Source organism: Chlorocebus sabaeus, chromosome 7 (genome assembly GCF_047675955.1).
Source record: "Chlorocebus sabaeus isolate Y175 chromosome 7, mChlSab1.0.hap1, whole genome shotgun sequence".
Lineage (NCBI taxonomy): Eukaryota > Metazoa > Chordata > Mammalia > Primates > Cercopithecidae > Chlorocebus > Chlorocebus sabaeus.
This window is the reverse complement of record NC_132910.1, coordinates 47,305,779-47,322,981: the sequence shown is the minus strand read 5'-3', so window position 1 is coordinate 47,322,981 and position 17,203 is coordinate 47,305,779. Positions and strand designations below refer to the sequence as shown.

General features: G+C 35.3%; 1 protein-coding gene across 2 annotated transcripts; it reads right to left on the bottom strand.

Annotated features, from left to right (window-relative positions):
• Window positions 1-15,532: 15,532 nt before the first annotated feature.
• On the bottom strand, window positions 15,533-16,905 carry PDHA2 (pyruvate dehydrogenase E1 subunit alpha 2). 2 transcript variants are annotated; one of them, XM_037987863.2, is made up of 2 exons: window positions 16,333-16,905; window positions 15,555-16,239 (listed from the first exon to the last, which is right to left on the bottom strand). In XM_037987863.2, the coding sequence occupies exons 1-2, from the start codon at window positions 16,853-16,855 to the stop codon at window positions 15,680-15,682; spliced, it is 1,083 nt and encodes a 360-aa protein (XP_037843791.2). In that variant the 5' UTR covers window positions 16,856-16,905; the 3' UTR covers window positions 15,555-15,679. The 2 variants fall into 2 exon arrangements, with proteins under 2 accessions (XP_007997503.3, XP_037843791.2); XM_007999312.3 differs by having other exon boundaries at window positions 15,533-16,905.
• Window positions 16,906-17,203: the final 298 nt, after the last annotated feature.

The following is a 17,203-nucleotide window of genomic DNA, read 5'->3' as shown; positions in this document are numbered from 1 at the left end:
ACAGAAAGTCATCTCTCTGCTCTCCTGAGACAAATACATATCTGATTGTTTTCTATGCCCTATTGTTTTGTTTATGTTAAAAAGGCAGATTCACTGAGCCAGACTAAATTGTGTATTCAGTGAAAGGTTGATCAAGGACTCAAAAGAATGCAACCTCTTTTACCTCTTATCTACCTATGACCTGAAACACCACCTCCTGACCTTTGAGTTGTCCTGCCTTACTGGACTGAACCAATGTACATCTTGTACATATTGATTGATATCTCATGTCTCCCTAAAATGTATAAAAGCAATCTATACCCTGACCACCTTGGGCACACATCCTTAGGACTTCCTGAGGCCGTGTCACAACTGGGTCTTTAACCTTGGCAGAACAAACTTTCTAAATTGGTTGAGACCTGTCTCAGATATTTTAGGTTCACAGATAATCTATAAAATGTATCATTAGAAGATATCTGGCTGGGCATGGTGGCTCATGTCTGTAATCCCAGCACTTTGGGAGGCGAAGGTGGGTGGATCACCTGAGGTCAGGAGTTCTCGACCAACCTGGCCAATGTGGTGAAACCCCATCTCTACTAAAAATACAAAAAATTAGCTGGGTGTGGTGGCAGGCACCTGTAATCCCAGTTGCTTGGGAGACTGAGGCAGGAGAATCCCTTGAACGCAGAGGGGAGAGGTTGCAATAAGCCAAGATTGCACCATTGTACTCCAGCCTGGGCAAGAGAGTGAAACTTTGTCTCAAAAAAAAAAAAAAAAAAAAAGATATCTGAGTAAAACACAACTCATTCTTTTTTCCAGATGAAGATGCTGAAAGCCACAAGGAGAAAAACACATGATCACAAGATTGTTTATCAATCATTGACATGTAAAAGTACCAATTATTAATTTTCTAGCACAATGTAAGCAGTAAGACTCACTTAGGATACTGATGGCATTTTTTTCTCTCTCTCTCTTTTCTCTCCTTCTTTCTTTCCTTCTTTCCTCTTTTCTATCTTGTTTTTCATTCTTTCATTACTCAAGCCCCTGCTGCCTTTATTATTAGAAAAAAAACAGCAGCTTTCCTTCTGAATTGTTGTAGAATTACATGATCAGACTTAGTTCAAAGTGGTAGTGAGAAGATGAGCAAACCTGACCAACTCACTCACTGGTGCCACTTTTCTCTCTTCTTTGACACACATATGTTTTCTTTGATGTATAGCTTTTCCTCGAGGATTGTAATGATATCAGTTTATTTAAAAACACTAAAATTTAGTGGCAAATCACATCTGAAAATGCAAAATTTTGTATTATGTTTAGTAAAACATAAGTTAAAAAATTAATTTATTTTTATTTAATGCAAACATAGTTTTTTGATTCTTCATTAAGATAAAAAACAATTTAGATTTTGCTTTAAGGCTGATTTTAGGAATCTCTGGAACCTTCTGAGATCTATCTTAATTAATTTTCCTAAATGATGTCTTTCTAAGTGATTGCTTTACCAAAAACAAAAAACAAAACAAAAATAAAAACCCTACTTATGTACACAATCCTTTCAGTAGATGACAGTTACACTTTAATTTAATTCATTGTATCTCTGCCCACTACATTGATCTTTTGTCTATTTCTGTGCAAGGTAACTTATTTTGATATTTTATGTCATGAATCACTATAAGAATTTAATTAAATTGATATATTAACTGTGCTGTAATTGCCACTGAAGTATTATAAATGTCAGGCTACTCTGCTCTCATCTCAAATCATGACTGGAAATAAAATACTGTAACTGAGATTATTTTCTTTATCAAGAGAGGTATACACAAATAAATAACCCAGATATATCCATTTTGACCCAGGAACTGGAATTAGAAGTTTACCTGGATTTTTAGATAGAAATGATACATATTTTGCAGAATATTTGACTAATAACCTGTAATTATTTCTTTCAATTTGTTCTGTTTCCATGCTTAGTGTTCTTCTGTGTTCGTGACCTGATCATTAATAAATTGTCCGTCAATATTAATGCTGCTCAGTTTTTGATTAATTTATTCAGCTTTTAAAAAATATAGATTAGTTCCATTTCAGTTTTCACTGAGATTATTTTCAAAATCTTTAATTCACTTTAAAATTCCATATTACATGTAATCAATATAAAATTTTTATAAAAATAAAATGCCCAATTTAGGAAAGTCATCACATATGAAAATATAGTAGCTATGATTGTGCACCTAGAGGGATTTATAAATGTGGCAGCATAGATACAATATAAAAAATTCTAACTGAGCCACAGTAATTAAGATAATTAAACTTGCATTTAATAGAAGAGAGCATGTTCATACAGTATTAATGCTTTGGCTGAAACAGTAACATTTTAACTTGCTTAATAAATTTAAGTATTTTGAATATTTAATATTTTGTTGTATTCAAAATTTATACCTTTGCAATCAATAACAAAAACAAAATCAAAATTCACAATAAGTCATATTAGTTTGAATCAACTATCCTACATTAAAATTCGTACTGATGGCCGGGCGCGGTGGCTCAAGCCTGTAATCCCAGCACTTTGGGAGGCCGAGACAGGCGGATCACGAGGTCAGGAGATCGAGACCATCCTGGCTAACCCGGTGAAACCCCGTCTCTACTAAAAAATACAAAAAACTAGCCGGGCGAGGTGGCGGGCACCTGTAGTCCCAGCTACTCGGGAGGCTGAGGCAGGAGAATGGCATAAACCCGGGAGGCAGAGCTTGCAGTGAGCTGAGATCTGGCCACTGCACTCCAGCCTGGGCGACACAGCGAGACTCTGTCTCAAAAAAATAAAATAAAATAAAATAAAATTCATATTGACATAATTATATCCAAAATTAATTCCTTCCAAAAATAAATGGAATACAATAAAGAATTTAGACATTAATAAGCATTAGTATATAAAAAATTTTAATTGACCATTTAATAGTTTAAAACCATTTATTGTCTTAAAATTTTAGTTAGTTGGCATTTTCCTCTTCAACTTTGTGACAGGCCTTATTAATCTGATGATATTTTCTCTATCTCAACACCCAAAACAGTGAATTAACAGCTTTGTAAATGTTTGGGCATAAATGAAACACTAGATTGATGACTAAATACTAAAAATACATTTTTTTGTGTTTGAAGTTCTTTGAGAATAATCTAGTATAGAAACCTATTTGTTAAATTATTTTGGAATTCTTTTGTAAATTCTAATAAAGTTTGCCATTTGGAACAGTTTTAGATTTACAGAAAAATTGTGAGGATAGTACAGAGTTTCTACATATCCCATATCCAGTTTCCTCTATTGTTAATATCTTGTATGGTCACAATTAATAAATCTGTACTGAAACCTTATTATTAACTCATGTCCATCCTTTATTTTTCAGATCTCCTTAGTTTTTACTGAATGCCCTTTTTCTACTGGAGGATCTCTTCCAGGATACTATATTATTACTTGTCTTTACTTCGTAACTCCTCTGGGCAGTGTTGGAGCTCAGAAAACAATACCTCCAAATGAAAACCTCAGAATCACCTCAGAAGCAAAAATTTTTCTCTGTCATCCTGTCCTCCTACCTCTCAGTCCCATTCTCCCTAAGCTACCTATAGAAACTAGAATCCCTCTTCACCAAGTCAGGTCTTAGAAACCAGAACCTCCTATCCCCAAAGTCAACCAAAATACCTAAAAATATTACTCCAAATATCCCTCCAAATTTGACTAAAAACTGGCCATATAAAAGTTATCTTTTTAAGGTCAAACTACCTTGTTTGACTGTAGTTCATAAGCCTCCTTTTCAAGAGAGGGTCCAGCCCATCACCCAGAAGGAAGGAATGAATGCTCAGGCCAAGAAGAATCCAGACAGCCTTCCTGGGTTTCCCCACTCAGTCTCTTAGGATTAGATCATACCATTTTTTGTTCAGTCATATTTCTGCTGGCTGTCCATATTTTGTTGAACCTAAGCATAAAAATTGACAATTTCCCCTGAATCTCTGGGTCTTCAATCCGAAGGCTCCCATGTATGCACATTAAATAAATTTGTATACCTTTTCTCCTATTAATCGGTTTCATGTCAGTGATTTTCAGTGACACTTCAGAGGGCCAAGCCCTTAGCTCCTACATCAAACAGTCCTTATTTTGTATGACCTTGATTGGTCTGGGTAGTACTGATCAGGTGTTTTACATAATGCTACTCCAGAAGTATCTGTTTGATATTTTTCACACGATTAGACTAGAGAGTTACATGTTTTGGGGAGACCACAAAAGTAAAGTGCCATTTCCATCACATCATATCAAGCATAGATAATATCAAAGTGATTTTTTTATTGTTGATATTGAACTTGATTACCTGGCTTAGGTGGTGTTTGTCAGTTTTCTCCCTTGTAAAGTTACTGTGTTTCCCCATTTTATATTATACTCTGAAAGGAAGTCAGTATGTGCGGCCCAAACTTGAGTTGGGAGTTATGCTCCACCTACTTAAAGGCAGAGTATTTACAGAAATTCTTTGGAATTTTTTTGCCCGGAAGACATATCTATTCTTCTCTATGTATGTATTTATTTATATTAGTATGCAGGAAAGTTTAATTTAAATCAATAATATCTAGCACCAATGATAACTATTTTAAAAGGGGGGATCATTCAAAATTCCTTAAGTTTCAAAAGGCAATATGATTTTTCAGTTCTAGCATATGGTTTACCAAGTTGTCTCTAGGACTATTACATACTAATGCTACATACTTTTTTGAAGTCTTAGACTCCCTTTCTGTTGATTTTTCCTTTCATTTTTGAACAACATGTATCTTTACCGGCAAAAGAAACAGATTTAAAAATCCACCCTCAGTTCCTTTTTGGAAATCTTTCGGAAAAGGCAATTAGAGAAAGCCAGTTTTATCTAAGGGTAACTTCATTTTCTGTCTTCTTGACCAATATATTCAGTTTTTCTCCTTTCAGTAAACTATGTATTTACTTTATTTACTCTTTATTTCTGGAGCCTTTAACATGTGTTCAGTGCTGAGTGTAATAGATAAGTTTGCTAGGTTTGGTTCTCATATAACATTTATTATAACTAACTTTGGTTCATTCATAGTTAAATTGAGGAAAGAAGAGATTATAGTGAAATCTACTGCATGCTTTTAATCATGTGGCCACTAGGAAGTACTTCACTTTCCTCATTTCTTTTTATATGTATGTCAGGCACCCTAGTTCAAATACTACACATCTTCCAGAAGACTATAGAATGTTCAGTTCTAGACTCTAAAAGGTCATGAAAATCATAACTAGACAGTTACAGTCATCTGGACAGAAATCTAGAGAATTTTCTTAGGCACAGATATTCCAATATTCCTCAATCATAAAGTGGTATGAAATCAGACTTCGGTATTATTTGCACATGTAAAAGACTGACATACGAATAATAAGGGAAAGGTAATGCAATCCTTTGAGATATGAGATATGCTTGCATCTTGGATATATTTGCAACCTTCACAAAAAAAGACAACTATAAGTGATTGTATGTGTTTGCCACCAGAGACCCCCATTTTCTCAGATAGCAATTCAATTTAAATTTTCCATATGTTAACAAACAATTTCTTTTGAAAAATGAGTTATGGGTCTTCTGATTCTTGGCCAAAAAAAAAAAAAAAAAAAACTCCTATATTAAAAATTTTTGTTTCACTACTATTTAAGAATGTACAAAATCATGCTGTGACATATGGTTATTAGTATAGACTTACACTTCCAAGAATACTCAACCACAATTTTTATGAAGATGAGTAAATGTAGTATTTCCAGCACTTCAATGTTATTCAAAAATTAGCCATCAACCAATGGGTGAACCAATCTGCAGCAAATACAGATCAAATCGAAACTTCAAGTGTAATAGAACTCCAGAAAGATCCCACTAGAGCAAAATATTTGTAAATCAAATTTCACTGCATGTTGTTGAACCCAAACATTTTGCTTTTGAAAATACTATTGTATATTAACATCCTGATCAGAAGTGTTATTCCCCAATGCTGCTAGGTCTATACAGCACAATCTTATTTGGTTGTCTTTGAAATTTTGTGTGATTTGAATATGTAAGTGTCTCTTTTACTTACAGTAGTTCTATAATCTTGTGTATTACTTTCTTTAGAAAAATAACATAGTAGGTATCTAGGTTAAGAAAGTGTCAAAATAAGATTAAAAACATTTGAAGAATTAAGCTGAATTGCATAGACTATCAAATGAAGAATAAAATACTTTACCTAAATACCCATGAAATCATTAATAAAACATTGTGGATGGATAGAAAATCATAGTTTCTAATTTTTATTTCAAGATCCATTAACTAAATAATGATATACTTCCTACCTATAGTAAAGTGAGTAATGTGATTTTATAGATTGCATGTAATGAATCAAATGGCAATAACAGCTATTTACATATTCTTGAACTAGTGTATGTTTAAATATTTCTACACTGTTTTGAAGGCATTCACATAAGTTAATTTGTAAAGGAAGCAGTCTTGAATCAGGATATGATTAGGAAATATGTCTACCTATCTATCTAAATCCTGATGTTTGTTTCAGTTTTAAATTTTTATATCGTATATCCCTAATTATAGCTACAAAGAGAGAACAATTTACTTATCAAAGACTATCATTCTATGGAACAGAATAGAGCCAGCAAGTTGACATCTGCGAATTATGCAAATGGAAGAGTAGAGAACAACTAGGGCTTAGTAAGCAAGCCCTATTCAGATGGAAAACGGGAGTGGAAGAAAGACTCTGCTCAGATAATTATTAAAGTTGGGAGGACACTTATTCCCATGGTGCATCTCAGGGAGAACTAGTCTGTTTTGGTTTGCCTCCTCAAGTGGAAATTTAAGTGTGAATTAAAAAATGGCATGCTGAGTTTGAGGAGCAGCTTCTTCCCTCTTTGCTGAAGAGTAGCATTGGTTAGAGGGTAACATGTCATTGATTTTGAAGCTCTGATCCACTTTTTATACCCTTTTGGTGAATAGTAAGTAGTTTAACAGTGTTTACAATAGAAACTTTATGAATAACATTAATAAAATAGAACGTTTGCACTGCTGCTCCTCTAACTTGGCAGCATGTTGCCACCTGCCCCTTAATACTTTTGATTAACACAAAACTAAAGTCCTTATTAAGGAATAGAGATAGAAAATTTATTCTCAAAGGAAACATTTGTACACATGTAAACTTACTGTACATATGTCAGTTTTCTAAAGTAACTAAAATATGTAAGGTTCATAGTGTTTTGGAGACTTGAAAGATGTCATATTGATGACATCTTTCAAGTACTATGTTTCATAATAATGCTTGATAAAATAAAATTTAATAGAGTTATTAGAAAATGGTCAGTTCACAGTAGATCAGTCTTGATAATAAGAATAGCAAAGCCACTCCTAGAAACTCATGCCTATACTATGTGTGTGGTGCACTCAATTTATAGACCAGGTGACATCTGAATTTTCCACTGGTGATCTATATAATGTAATAAAAATGATAGTTAATCAGTTTCTGGAATCCATGAGCAAAAAATCCTGACTAAGCTTTTGGAATGACTGAGTCTAAGTGACTTTTGTGAAAGGTAAAAGGCAAATGAAATGTTTTTCTGTACAGATATGTGGGAAAAATCAAACCTTTAACATAAGATAGGAGATGAAAAAAAGAAAAAAAAAAAGAAGGGGAGGGGAAGGAAAAAATATACCTACTGTATGGAGTATTCAATGTGTGTCAGGCCGAAAGGACTTTATACACGTAATTTCTACTCCTTATAGCAGCACTACAAGGTAAGTGTGATACTCCTTTTTTTTTATAGAGTAGTAAAGAGTGACTCAGAGGAAGTTAATTCATCCAGGAAAGGACAATATTCCAACTTTGTTGGGTCTGAACGCAGATATATTTAAGAATTTAGTTGATTGTGCTCTCATAAGAATTCAACTCTTTCTCCTCAGTAAGCATAATTCGGTGACTAAACCAATATTCATGTCAAAATAGCGAAACGGTTTTTCCACTCACTTTAGAACAGTCAGAGTTTTAATTGTATGGAGTTCTTAGTTCTAATCTCAACAATTCAGAAAAATATGGAAAGATACATAAAAGATTCAGAAGAATATTCAAAAAAACAGTGAGAAATGATAAAGGATTCTTGAAGAGAAATTTAAATCATAGGAACTGTGTTGCCTCTATAAGATCTGAGTTCATAATGTTCTTTTGTAATAGCAGTAAACTCCAGTGCTTTAATTCCAAAATATGTGATATTCCACACATGACTTCTACAGATCTTTGTCTTAGGGAAGATATGGGTTTGTAAAAGACAGAGAAAGAAGAAAGCTCTCCAGTACTTGAAGCCTAGATACACCCAAGAAATTGATTAGCAGCTCACAACACTGTGGTCCATGTGGACAGAAATGGAGAAAATTCTTTGAGCGCTGTTGACATGCTACTGTGTCTCTAATGGAAGCAAATTACATACTTTCTAAAGTGACAATATCACTCCAGTAATGTGCAGATAAAATGTTCCAGTGAAATCTAATAGCTCATACTTGCCAGAATCATTATGAAAATAATTGCTTCCTCCTACTTTTTTTTTCCTTTTTTGGGAAAAGTGCTACCTCATGTGGCAGTGAGTTTTTAAAAACAAGGTAACAAACTATGGCAGGACACAGAAACTACAAAGGCAGTGCTTCCCTCTCTTTAATAATTCTAACGTATGACTGCTAAAATAACACTGTGTCCTGGAAAGCAGCCTTTTAATAGAACGTTTGTGGATAATTGAACTCCTGCTCATTGTTCAAAAGGTCATGAGGTTCCAGTGAGCCCTTTTTCTTTTGGTAAATTATTCAGCTTGAGTATTTATTGGCCTGTCAAAAGGAAAGTATTGTATGAACTGTCTTTGTTGCTCTTCAGTGTTTCCTAATTTGATTGTGTTCCTTTCTGTGCATAATGCCAGCAGAAAATTTCCATTTCTTCTTCTCAAATTCCAGTACATCTCTGCTGTTTGCTATATAGATCAGCCTCATAGATCAAATAGACATAAATTAAGTCAATGTAAAAGAATTATAATACTGATTGAATGCAGAGTTTTTGTTTGATTTGTGTTCTGAGCCTGATCAGATCTTTGTTTTTATTAATATTATTTCAGAGCATTCCTTAAAAGGAATCTACAATAGAAAGAATGGGGCAAATTTTAAGGAAATTGCTAGCTAGTATTAGGTTATCTATAGTCATCTATATTACAATAAAAGCAGTATTCCACATCCTTGATCTTACAAAGTTAGTGTCTGCACAATAGCTACACACTTTACTATAGTGGATAGATCAATTGACTCCAGTTCTGAACAAAATTTGGGGCAAATTGGGTAGTTCCAGTGCTTGTACATCTAATCTTACTGTCCATACTTGTTGGCCCTTCTGTACGATTTTCTGTATCCAAAGCTGGTTGAAGGAGAATTACTTAAGTCAAGAAAAAGAGCGTCACAAGAAAACAAAAGGTGGCTGAATTTCAGAAAATATATCCCATATACTGCTTTCATTTTCTTCTGACCACTACAATCCTTATACAAAACACGTAGGATTTTTGCTTGCTTTCAGATGTCGTGGGATAGTCTTTTCTAAATGCTCTTCTTTTTCTAAGTGAAAAGCTCTCTCTTCCTGTGGACAGAAATTGATCACATTGGGTATGCCTGGATGAGATGTCACTTTAGTTCTTCATTTAACTTTTACAACAGTCATATGGGTTAACCTTCTTACAGATGAAGAAGCAAAGTTGCAAAGAATTCGGTCACTTTCCAAAGATATCATTTCTCATAAATGACAGGGCTGTGATTTGAACGCAGATCTGAATGACACCGAAGTTCAGATTCTAATTTATTTCCATTCCACATGAAGGAAGGGTTGCTTTAAGACTTAGTGAAACTGGGTAGGAAGAATTAGGTTCTGAAGAGTCAATCAAGACATGAGATACCACTGATTCAATTCATCTAATAGGTATTGACTCCTGTGATAGCACAAAGGTCACCAAATGCCAACTCCTAATTCTAGTTCCCTTGCCCTTGTTCATTATACAAGTCCACTCTTTCCCCTGCCTTCCGATTTAGTCTTCTGTTTCTTTGTCTAATGTTATTAACTTGGCTGAGTTTCTGACTTCATTCCCTCTTTGCTTCTTGGGTTCTATGTTCCCAAGCCCTTGGCTGCCTGGATTTCTCTTTACTACTTAGCTAGAATAGTCACAAACAGCTGTGCACTCCCAACGAAGTGTTCATATACTTCCTTGGCATTTCACGTGCTGGAGTTGACCCATTAAGGCCCAATACTCATTAATCAACAGAAAACTTCTGCCTGAACTCAGCCAAATCACAGTTGCTGAAATTGCAAATGTAATCTGCAATGTGTTTCCAAACCTATGGTTGGCAATATTTTACTCAAAAAACCTCAAAATGCATGTTGTAGGTATTCTAGTTAATCTGGAAACCAGCCCCACATGGTGTAAAATTATATTAACAGTTACCATTTTGTCCCTGGGTTATCCTCTTTTTACTGGATTCCCATCTTTTCTCCCTTGGTACTTATAAATTGTGAAGCTATGCAGTGGAATATCCTTGGGACTTTCTGATTCTGACTTGGTTTACTAACCTTCACCTATTATCCTGAGATCCCTGGGTTTGAATAAGCAATGTAATTCTAATTTCTGCTGAGTCTAAACTCCCTTTTCATTCTGGCTATCTATCGCTACAAAGTACTTCAAAAATTAGAATATTAAAAGCAACCATTTTTATTTTTTCTTGTGATTTTGTACATTGGGAATCTGGGGAGAGTTTGGTTTTGATTCTACTGTTTTGCCAGACATTGTCTGACATCTCTCGTTAGCTTTCAGCTAGTAGATGGGCTGTCTGGAGGGTCTAGGATAGCCTTACTCAGGTGTCTGTTGCCTTTGCAGCTTTGGCTGCAAGGCAGAGATCAGCCAGGACTGGTGATCAGGCTGTCTGCTCATGCCCTCTCTAGCGGGAGGTTCTCAGTGTATTTGAACTTCTAAAGTGGAGAATCACAGCTCCTAGAGAGAATGTTCCCAAGAGATACGAAGCAAAAGCTGCCTGTTTCTCATATCCTGGGCCCTGAAACTGCATTTCAGTGTCATTTCTGCTGGTGTCTATTGGTCAGAGCAGGCATAAGCTCACTCAGATTCAAGAGGAAGGGACATAGATCCAATTTCTTAATGGGATGAGTATCACAACTTTTGTGGCTATATTTATTCTGCCTTACTTCTTGTTTCCTGTGTCTGTTTTCCTCCCAATCTTGGTCTTTGCATTTCTACTTTAGGCCTGAAATCTAGACTCAGTTTATAGTAACTGATAAAATCCCTTAGTTCTAGTTTAATTGTATTCATTCATTTATTAATGAACCTTTTAAAAACAGATTTCATGGTTATTACTGTACAAAGTAGTACAAAAAAGTAATTTTCAAAATATGGATTTTGTTGCCTGGCTTTTAATCCTGCATCCTCCAATTGTAAATTGCAAAATCTTGAGCAACTTACTTTCACCTCAATCTCCTCTCCTGTGAAATGTAGATTATAATGCCTATATTATGTGGATATTGTAAACATCAAGTGGGATAATGTATACAAAATACGAAGCATAGTGTCTTGTATGCAAAAGCAGTCTAGTAAAATAGAATAGTGGCTATGATTAGTAGCTGATATGGTTTGGCTGTGTCCCCACCCAAATCTCATCTTCGGTGGTAGTTCCCATAATCCCCATATGTCATGGGATGGACCTGGTGGAAAGTAATTGAATCATGGGGGCAGTTTCCCCCATGCTATTCTCATGATAGTGAGTAAGTTCTCAGGGGATCTGATGGTTTTATAAGGGACTTCCCCCTTCACTCTGCTCTCATTATTTTTCTTGACACCTTGTGAATAAGGATGCGTTTGCTTTCTTCTGCCATGATCGTTAAGTTTCCCAAGGCTGCCTCAACCTTACTGAACTCTGAGTCAACTAAACTTTCCTTTATAAATTACCCAGTCTCAGGTATGTCCTTATAGCAGCATGAGAATGGACTGATACAGTAGCTATCACTATCATTCACTATGTGAATCTGAATTAGCTACTTAATATCTCTGGACCTCCTCTTTTATATATAGCTTCTTCTGTGTAATTAAAAAACTGGATTGTTTTTCTCTTGTAGTTATGGTTTCTTACAGTGAAAGGATACAAATTAAAGCCAGGAAAGGAAACAGACACATGAATGGAAGTTCAAGAGAAAGCAGACAGAAGTTTCCAGGTATATCTTCTCAGTGGAGTAAAAGAGGGACACATCATTAAGATAAACTAATCTGGTCATATTGGCATAGTATGGCCCAAGGCCTGCGGCTCACAGAAACATTCGTATCAGGTAGAATATTCCAAGGGTTCAGAGATTATCTCCCAGGAGTATGAAAAGAGATCTTTCCTTAAACGTGCAGGTTTTGAGTAACTCAAGCCTGCTGAATTTACTCTTCCTTGCCACACACTAATATAAAATATTAATAAAAGGGAAATTGAGTGCATGGCATGTGGTACATCTGTACATTTTTCTCAAATTTTATGCAAGTCTAAAATTGTAATTCTAAATCCAACTGGAGCAATAGGTTATATAAGTTGATAAATATTCAGGCTTAAAGTATTTTAACACTTTTCTTTATCATTATTTGTTTATAATCGAAAGGGATTGCATTGTAAGGGATATTGTTTTTTGCATTAGCCAATACATTTAAAATTTTTATTGTCTTTGTGATTGAATTTTTTCTCAGCAACACTATTCATAATAGTCAAAAAGCAGAAAAAATTCTAAATCTTTGTAACTTATGGATAAATAAAATGGAATGTTATTCAGCCACAAAAAAGAATAAAGTACTGATACATGCTACAACATGGATGAAATATGAAAACATTAAGCTAAGGGATAGCAGCCAGTCATATAGGACCAACATATTGTATGGCTTACATGAAATGTCCAGCATAGGCAAATCTAGAGACAAAAAGTAGATTAGTAGTTTCCAGGGGAAATAGGATTGATGAAAATGGGAATGATAAAAATATTCTAGAATTAGACAGTGGTGATGATAGCATAGACTTGTGTACATACTAAAATCATTGACTTGTACACTTTTAGAAGGGTGAAACTTTAAAAATTATTTCTGTATATTGCATATGTAAAACTTATATTTCCATTATATAAAATTATATTTCAGTTTTTAAAACGTAGCTCTTACAAAATTTCAAGTTAAATTTTCATAACAATATGCTCTGGTTTTTGTACACTGGATGGGAAGACATATCTATTATTTTTTTAAAAAAACGTAATTCTAATCTAGTATACCCTTTATAAATCTTTCTAACCTCCTTTCTTATTCCATTCCACACATACTACATGATATTTTATAATTATAACACATCATAAAGATTAAGAAATTAGGAACTCTTCCTTTTCTCAGAAACTCTAGCTTTGCTGCAGCAGTGAAATTCTTACTATGACTATCATAATTTAGTAGGTATTTTAACCTGAGGATAAAACAGATTGAGTAACCCAGTACTATAGACAAGAAATAGAATCCAATTGCTAGATTTCTACACCTCTCTGGTTTACAGCTTGATAAATTTTTGCTATTATTAGTCAGGCAATAAATCTTGACCTAATTGAAAACAACATGTTTGAATTTTTTGGTTGCTTTTTTTTTGTTTTGCATGATTACGGAATTGTGTGTAATCAGTGATATGATTATAATTACTCAGTGTATGCAAGAAATCTGAACATTTTTTCATATAGAAAACATTGACAACCCCCTTCTTTAATGGAATTTGAAAACATATATTGTGTTGTGACAAACATGCTTTATTCCTCTAACAACAAAATTTGGATTATCTCCCTGAAGTGAAGTACAATATCTATGTATCTTGATTTAAGGATGGTTTCATTTCTAATCAATTATTTGTATCTTAATTTTTGCTGGCATCAAAAGAATCTATTAAAAAACTTTAAAAGTTATTTCTGAATATTGCATATGTAAAATAGCCTTAATTGAGCAGCTTATCTTCCACTTGCAAATATGTGAAAATATCAGTATGTAAAAATAAAAAGAATCCTTTATCATTAGAAGAATGTACTTATTATTCTGCATGTCATATGAAAAATCTTTTTTTGTTTTTAATTGTAGGAATCCAATCCAAGTACCTATGAACAGCTGCAGCATTCTAATCAAAACATGTTAGCTAGTAATATCACTTACATATAAGCAAAACAATGTTTGTCTTTGCTTTCTGAATTCAGAATGTTAGGCTATCTTGTTTAAACTTGTTTGGGAGAAGATACAGAGATTAAGTCTGTACATACATGTACATATGTTCATCTTCTCACAGGCCTCTGAGCTTTTGGTTTTCTTATTTCTTAGAATCTAGATTCTATTTGTAGAAGTAGATGCTGTACAGTAAAGAAAAAGGGTTAACCTTTGACTGTTTTGGTATGTTCCACCTATTATTCTTAAATCACAGGCAAATTATCATTTCTGGTTTTAGTCTATCTCAGAAAAATAACATATACCAAGCACCAAGCTCAGTAAGATTTTAAGTAGTCAAATACAACCAAGTAAAACTACTTTCACCAAATCATGACTTGATAATTGACATGGATAATTGACTGTAGAAAAGACACGTTGTGTGTTCCTTTGGAAAAAGTTATCTGTGAATGTTCTGTTGTATTAAAAGATACTAAATACTTGATCATGTAGTGATTAGTAACACATAGTTAACAGCTAGTAAGAAGCAAAGTAGATTTTACTTTCAACTTTTTATTAATGTCACCTCCTCTGCTTAACTCCTTTGAATCACCATCTCTGTTTATTTTTCAGTCTGAAATTCACCAGAATGGCCCATTAAATTTTAGAATATATAAGAGCATAAGTGGACTGCAAAATAAGAGTAGCTGTAACTTAAAGATTAAAGCGGAATGCAGTTTTTCCCTTAGATTTTAATTTTTGTTATATTTTTCCTTAAAGGTTAAAAGACTAAAAATATTGTAACAAGATACAATAATATGAAAAAAAAAAAACCCTTATTCTTCCTCCCCTGCCCTGTTAAATATCACATATTGTTGGAAAAATGGTCAGTGTTAACAAGCTTCAGCACCACATGTGCACACTGTTACACTAAACTGTATTTGTTATTACCTAATTCAAGTAAATGGTTACATATCCATAGGTGTCCTGAGTAGCTTGAAATAATCTCCTTACCTCAGGATGGAGGTTCTACATAGAAATCCATGGCAGGGAAAGCAGGAAACAACTATCTTTCTTTTAAAGAGAGTGTATTAAAATAGTATAAAGTTAAATCAAATGGAAATGTTATGACTAATAGAAGTTAAATAATCTGCTTTTCCTATTTTAGACTTATATAAGTTCAAAATAATCTTCAAGATATTCACACTGAATTATTACCTATATAGTATGTTTTAATGCAAAAATATACAGCATAATTGAATATAATATCACTTTTATTGAATGTATGCCTTTCAATCTCTTTTACTAATCTCTTTAAATAAATGCTTACAAGGCTTTTGTTTTATGAGTTTTATTCCTCCTTGAGTTGAGAACACAGTTTCTTAAATTTGACCATGAACATTCCATTGAGAGACTGATGATAAATTCACACTTAGCCTCCCTTTAACTGACGGACTTAAACTTGATCCATGGATTTGCACCACGAACTTCAAAAGATGAATCACCACTGTAGACGTGATGGCCTAATTCTTCCAGACGTGGCTCGGGATCACTGGTAGCAAACTGGGCAGCATCATCAATTTCTTTCTTCACCTCAGTCCCAATTTCCTTTAATTCTTCCACAGTGGCGAGCTTGCTGTTTACCATTCTATCTTGGAGAATCATTATAGGATCCCTCTTACTTCTTACTTCCTGAATTTCTTCTCGTGTACGGTAACTGACTCCAGGATCACTCATACTGTGTCCATGATAACGGTAGGTCTGCAGCTCCATCAGTATGGGCCCCTTTCCAGACCTACAGTAGTCAGCTGCAAATTTTGTTGCCTCACGAACACATAGAACATCCATTCCATCGACTTTTAGCCCAGGGATAAAATTGCCCCTCTTGTAGTAATCAGTGCTGGCTGCTGCTCTCTCAGCAGATGTTCCCATTGCATATAGGTTATTCTCACAGATGAAAACACAAGGTAATTTCCATAAAGCTGCCATATTGAAAGCTTCGGCTATCTGCCCCTGATTCGCAGCGCCATCCCCATATAAGGTCAAACAGATCTCATTGTTTCCCTTATATTTACAGGCCAGAGCAATGCCAGCGCCCAGGGGGCCCTGTGCGCCGACGATGCCGTTGCCCCCATAGAAGTTCTTGGTATACATATGCATGGATCCTCCTTTTCCTTTAGCACAACCTCCTCTTCTTCCCGTCAGCTCTGTGAGAATGGATCGGACAGAAAGTCCCCGAGTATAGCACATACCATGAGCCCTATAGGATGTGATAAGGTGATCCGAGGGGTTTATTCCAGCCTCAAGGCCCACGCAGCAAGCTTCCTGACCATCGCACAGGTGACAGAAACCACGTATGAATTTCTGTTTGTACAGCTGATCTGCCTTCAATTCCATGCGGCGAACAGTCAGCATCATCCTGTAGTATTTAAGCCCCTCCGCCCTAGTGAGCACTGTAGTGACGGGGGGACCCTCCTCCAACAGGTGAAGATCACATTTCTCAATTTCAAATGTAGCGTCATTTGAGGAGTTACGGGATGCCACCAGCACTCTGCGAGCTGACTTCTGGGCAACTCGCCTCAACACGCGGGAGATGAAGGCGGCCAGCATTTTCTGCATGGAGTGCTGTGGATGGCGGCGGTGTCCCGTAACGACCGCAGGAAGGCCGGGCGTCGGCTCCGCGTCTCCTTCCGGTGCTCGCATCATCCGGGCAATGCACATGGGGGACAGAGGCAAGTCCTGCAGAGCACTGGGACATGGGCCACGCAGCCTGAGTTGACTGATTTGTACAATACCTGCCAGCTGTAAAATGAAGACTAAAAGTAGTTTCCTTTTCTGGAGGACTTGGGCGAACTACAGGGCATCCTAATTAACCGCCATCATTGCTGAACCTCAATAATCTGAGTCCCTTTTCCCTGTTAAATCCTGGAGCAGTGCATCTCAAGCTTTCCCCCCGAAGCGTATCAA

Coding starts and splice junctions, on each gene's coding strand:
- PDHA2 (XM_007999312.3), bottom strand. CDS start 16,855: ATGCAGAAAATGCTGGCCGCCTTCATCTCCCGCGTGTTGAGGCGAGTT.